The 6,043-nt window shown below is 36.1% G+C and overlaps 1 protein-coding gene across 3 annotated transcripts; it reads left to right on the forward strand.

Moving 5' to 3' along the window:
* Nucleotides 1-1,446: 1,446 nt before the first annotated feature.
* odad4 (outer dynein arm docking complex subunit 4) lies at nt 1,447-5,817 on the forward strand. Of its 3 annotated transcripts, none has more exons than XM_028455594.1 (11): nt 1,447-1,676; nt 1,762-1,893; nt 2,541-2,694; nt 2,777-2,838; nt 4,241-4,388; nt 4,497-4,703; nt 4,782-4,989; nt 5,064-5,150; nt 5,267-5,463; nt 5,556-5,656; nt 5,735-5,817. In XM_028455594.1, exons 1-11 carry the CDS (start codon nt 1,551-1,553, stop codon nt 5,777-5,779), a joined length of 1,467 nt encoding a protein of 488 aa, XP_028311395.1. In that variant the 5' UTR covers nt 1,447-1,550; the 3' UTR covers nt 5,780-5,817. The 3 variants fall into 3 exon arrangements, with proteins under 3 accessions (XP_028311395.1, XP_028311396.1, XP_028311398.1); XM_028455595.1 differs by having other exon boundaries at nt 4,244-4,388; XM_028455597.1 differs by having other exon boundaries at nt 1,550-1,676; nt 1,806-1,893.
* Nucleotides 5,818-6,043: the final 226 nt, after the last annotated feature.

A 6,043-nucleotide genomic window follows, 5' to 3' on the forward strand; every position in this document is an offset into this window, starting at 1 on the left:
AAAGTAAAAAGCCCAGGTTATTATAGTGGTGTCCACTTTATTTAAGGTAAAAAACAGAGTAGTAAAATGATATGCCAACAATAATTATTAGCTTAATTTAAAAAAAAAAAAAAAACACGCTGAAATATGTCCGTTCATATTTCAGGGCATTGCTGGTATGTATTTGTTTTTTTATGTCAAATTAACACATTTCCTCAGCTTATAATTATTGTCATTTTACTTGTACTCTGCTTAACCATAACGTTATACATGATATTAAGGCCATTTACATTTGCCTTCATATCGACATGCCACAATTTATTGTTCTTGATTAGATATACTCAAAAAATGATATATTTTCCTCTCCTGGAAATAAATTCGTAAGTGTTTTCATGTAGTCCATAACTCTTGTTGGTACTCACTGCCCTTATATACCCATCCATCAGAACCAGTTTCATGTTCTTCTGCCATAAACCATATCTCTGATTAATCTTCACAGGCCAGACTTAGTCTATGCAATACATCCAACATTATGGGCTGCACAAGACCCTGCAGCAGGTTCCTTATAGTTTAGCTCTGGTCAGACAAGCCCCAAAATTCAGGGTTGCAAAATGTCCTGAATTTAATACACAAAAAAACAGATACCCCACCTTTTTTTCCACTATCAGTTTTTGGTCTTGTTATACTGTATTACAAATACAGAGTAGTTAAGATTAGTGACAAGTTGTGCCAAGCTCAGATATTTTTATTTTTACTAGGGATGCCCCAATACAACTTTTTCACTTCAGATTATACACCTATATTGTAGCCTTGAGTATTGGCCTATATCGATTCGATATCGCACAAATCATACATACATTTACTACTTATTTTGTAATGTGGAATGTTAGAAAAGACTCGATCAAGTGATGTTACTCAGACAGAGAACAATTTTAACCTTCAACATAATATCTACAGTATTGTACAATTGAATAAATATAATATATATTGGAGATTTTAGATGCAGTCCGATAAAATCCAATATTTGTTTTCTGGCTGATATCAGACCGATATCAATATCGGAACAAGACACCCCTAGTTTTTACTGCATTTTAGTTGAACAATATGTATATTTGACAAAGTGAAAGTATGAAATACTGTAGTTTAAGATTGTTTAGTTTATTTCTTTAAATTAAAATCTAAATCTATTTTATTTTTCAGAAATTTCAGGCGACCCCTTTTAAACCCCAGGCGACCCCACATGGGGTTCCGACCCAGGTTGAAAAGCACTGTTCTAAAGCATGCCATGATGAAGACATATGTAGTAAAAAATCGACGTGATATGTCATGGCTTTTTTTTTTTTTATGTAATTCACAGAAGCATGAAAAGGCCCCTCATGTGTTCTTATTAGTACCTTCCTTTTTTCTCCTGCTCGGTTGAATAGAGTATTTCTGAAACTGTCAACAGAGGGCGCTGTTTCACTACGTTTGCTGTGCGGTTGCCAGGATACAACTTAAACAGTCTTCCCTGGAATTTATAAATCGTCTGACTGCTAGCTTGATTCAGAAACTGGGATTAAAGTGAGGAAAAAATGTCAAACGCAGATGAAGAACACGATGGTGAGAAGCCAAAAGGAGTTTTCACTACGTTGTTGGCGGACGGAGAGTGGCTGTTCCAGAAGGGAGAGTATAAAAAGGCCATAGACAGTTTCACCACGGTGAGTTTCCATAGTTGTAGTTCTTACATGTATCGCACATAGCTTCAAAAGTTTCATGCGAATTAAGTGTCTATTATGATTTTAGGCGTTGGCTTTAAAACCTGATGACAAGAGCTGTTTGGTTGGTAGATCTAAGTGTTTCCTAAAAACGGGAAATGCTGAAAACGCCCTAAAGGATGCTGAAGCCTCGCTTAAATATGACAAGACATATTTTGAGGTAGGACGATTAATTAAATCTATCTATCTATCTATCTATCTATCTATCTATCTATCTGTCTGTCTGTCTATCTATCTATCTATCTATCTATCTATCTATCTATCTATCTATCTATCTATCTATCTATCTATCTATCTATCTTTCTATGCATCTATCTATCTATCTACAGTATCTATTTATCTATCTATCTATCTATCTATCTACAGTATCTATTTATCTATCTATCTATCTATCTATCTATCTATCTATCTATCTATCTATCTATCTTTCGATGCATCTATCTATCTATCTACAGTATCTATTTATCTATCTATCTATCTATCTATCTATCTATCTTTCGATGCATCTATCTATCTATCTACAGTATCTATTTATCTATCTATCTATCTATCTATCTATCTACAGTATCTATCTATCTATCTATCTATCTATCTATCTATCTATCTATCTATCTATCTATCTATCTACAGTATCTATCTATCTATCTATCTATCTATCTATCTATCTATCTATCTATCTATCTATCTATCTATCTATCTATCTATCTACAGTATCTATCTATCTATCTATCTATCTATCTATCTATCTATCTAAATGTAATTACCAAAATAAAAGCTCATTTTGATTTACCATGGTTACATTTTTAGGGCTTGTATCAGAAGGCTGAAGCTTTATATTACATGGCAGAATTTGAGTTTGCGTTGGTGTTTTACCAAAGAGGACAAAAGCTACGCCCACAAATACAAGGCTTCAGGCTGGGCATCCAGAAAGCACAGGAGGCTATAGAAAACTCTGTTGGGAGTAAGTGTGTATATGATACTTCTGATCCTCTATTCAAGAGAAAACTCATCTGAACTTTAAATCAGTTTTTCTCCTGTTAAAGGTCCTTCTACTGTACAATTAGCTGTCAAAGGAGACCTGTCATTCCTCAAAGAAGACGAAGAGGTGAGTGTTTCTTTGCCCCTAACTCAGTGTGGATTTTTCTTTGAATTGTGTCCACATAAGTTCATATTGATACAATTCAGATAACCACTGCTATAACTACAACAGCTTTAAAAGCTAACCCTGTTTCTTTTTTTGCTCATCACTTAAAAAAAACTCCCATAATTAGTGAACATACTACAGGGCTGGGCGACATGGACCAAAACTCATATCTCAATATTTTGTGTCAAAATGGCGATATACCATATAAATCTTGATAATTTTATTTCAAATAAAGTCTGACCAGAAAGACAATTCTGAAGTTAATTTTACTGATGCAAAATGGCCACACAGGTACATTTATTGATAAATAGCTGCACAATATGTGGCAGTTTAGTATATTCTCTAAAAATACTTAACTGGGACAGCACATGTGAGTGAGTTCTGTAGTGTGGCTTGTTAAGGGTAAGGTTTGGGTTAGAACGCACTCAGTAATCCATCAAACTGAGCTTTTCATGCTGTTGTGAGAAGAAGTAAAAGCAACGTCTCCTAAACCAAATATTTTAATACAAAATAAGTTATAAAAATATATATATATATATACAGTATATACATCAATATAGGCTATATTGTAATTTTCTACAACAGAAAAGAAAACGTGATATATCTTGAATCTCGATATATTGCCCAGCTCTAACCTAACATGTATTAACATGATCCAATTGTTACTTAACACATCATTTGATTGAAATCATTGACTTTTAGAGTCATTTTCAAGCACAAACACACACAAACCACCATGTCTTGCCTACTGGCCCGACGATGGTGGTGGTGGACAAACTCCACCAGAGGGCAGTGGTTACAGGATGTTACCAGCTGAATGCAACATCAGGAAAAAAGGAAGGAAGAAGGAACACTAGAGAGTGGAAAAGTACCAAGGGCTGAAAGAACCACTGGAGCAGATGTGGAAGGCACTCTGGGCTGTGACCCACAAACTGTGTGAGCCTCCTTTCTCTGTCTATGATACGTAGGCAGAGGATGGAGGTTGTTAGTGATGGAAAATATGAAAATTGGTACGAGTTATTATTGACAAACTTACCCACACTAGCATTTTTACCTAACCATATATAGCCTATTATGGAATAAGAAATGAACACCCTTGAATAGCTAAGTAATACAATCTGTGATAAATGGTTGTAATGCAAATGAGAATGTCTCATAACAAACACATTAACTATATAACCGCAGATACAAAAAACATACAAAAAGGTAACAACAGCTAAATTCTGTTTGGTAATACAGTTACTATATAATACAGTTCAATATTTTGTACCTGAGCCTGCATTTGGGGCCGCATCCCTCCCATTGCCATCAGACCAGGCCTTGCTATTGATTGTTTTGTTTTCTCATTGACGAACTTGAAAAGAAGGCGCAGCAAAATGCCATCCGTAATCTGACAAAGGATAAGCCAAAGAACATCCAGAAGAACCCAAAAAGGAAAAAGACCACCAAACAGCTTCTGGGAGAGTTTTACGGCGATAGAAAATATCTGGAAAACCTAATGAAGGATAAAGGTACTATTATAGACATTGTTTTAGAAAATATATGTTTTAGTCCACTAACAGTTTTCCTTTTAGATAGTTAACAAAGAAATATATATGTATTTTATTTAAACCCTGCAGATTTGATCAAAGGTAGAACAAAGGGTGGCGAGCAGCTACAGGATGTCCTTCAGAGCTGCCTCACATATCTTGACACTTGCTCTGACTTCTGGAGCCAGGAACAACCAATCTTTCCTAAAGAAAAGAGCTCAAAACTCAAGCCACATCACAGCTCAAACTCTGAACCTGCTCAGTATCTGCTAAAGAACCTTCAACAGATAGATGAAGGTAAATCTAGCTGAACATGTCGCACCAGTTTTTTTTTTTTGCTTCTTTGGAAAATAACTTTCTCTTTTTGTTTTTTAGAACTGACATCCGGAAATGCAGCAGAGAGTCTGAAAAAGGTCAACGAAGTCATGAAGGAAGTGCAGAAATGGTCAGAGAAAGAAGTTCCCAGTAAGAAGGAGATCCTGGGCAGCCTACACAGCTGCACTGGGAATGTTCTCTTTCATTTAGGAGACATGGATAAAGCAATAGAACATCATCAAAAAGACCTGGAGCTGGCTAAGCAGTGGTGAGAAATGAATAGTAATACAACATTTGACTTAAAAGCCTGAGTCAACATTGATTAACTTTTCTCAACAACAGCAAACTCCGAGAGGCAATGTCCCGGGCTCTGGACAACATTGGTCGAGTGTATGCTAGGACTGGACAGTTTGAACAAGCCATTGAATTGTAAGTAGGTGATGAAACAAAAAGAGACACATGCTGTTGGAGAAAATGTTTTCTTTGACAGTACAGTTTGTTTAATGGAAATCATTCTGACCCTTGGCTTTTTGTTTTGTGTCAAGCTGGGAAATAAAGATCCCTTTGGTTTCCGACAATTTGGAGAAGACGTGGCTGTTTCATGAGATCGGCTGGTCTTATCTTGAGCTTAACCGTCATGAAAAGGCCAGAGACTATGGCCTCCGCTCCGTTGTTGCAGCCAAGGAAATCGCTGATGAGAAGTGGCAGATGAATGCTAATGTCCTGGTAGCACAATCAGAATGTAAATCTAGTTTTTAACTCAATCAACTTCAATCCTATATCAGTTTTGGGATGTTGTCCTTCACTGGGAATCTCTGCTTTCTTTTGTACCAGTGAACCTTGGAAACTTGGAATCTTGTGTTTCTCGCTTTGAGGAAGCTCTGAACATGGCCAAACATCAAGGGGATGATTCTGCCATGACCGCTATCCAAAAGGTTTGCTGTTAGCTGTCTTTTAAAGTTGTGTTGTTCAATCCCCATGAATCCCTTTCAACTTTTGTATCTTGCTTTTAGGCTATGGATGAAGCAAAACAGCAACTTCCACATTTGAGTCGTTAACAGGACTATCAAGAATAAACTTCTCATTCTCGTGCTCAGCCTGGTTTCCTGTAGTTGATAATTCTGCAAGGATATACTTTTCAAAAATGAATTTTAAGCAGTTGTATATACTAAGGAAAGGCCTGTGAAGGTCTCTGTGGTTTTATTTCCTGTATGTTTGCATTTATGAAACAAACTTTGTTCAACTCTTTCTTGAGACTTCAAAAACAATTAAATCATAGCTGCTACTTTAAAACAAACATTAATCTGCCCAACGCTACCAGT

The sequence above is a fragment of the Gouania willdenowi genome, chromosome 8, assembly GCF_900634775.1.
Source record: "Gouania willdenowi chromosome 8, fGouWil2.1, whole genome shotgun sequence".
In the NCBI taxonomy this organism is placed as follows: domain Eukaryota; kingdom Metazoa; phylum Chordata; class Actinopteri; order Blenniiformes; family Gobiesocidae; genus Gouania; species Gouania willdenowi.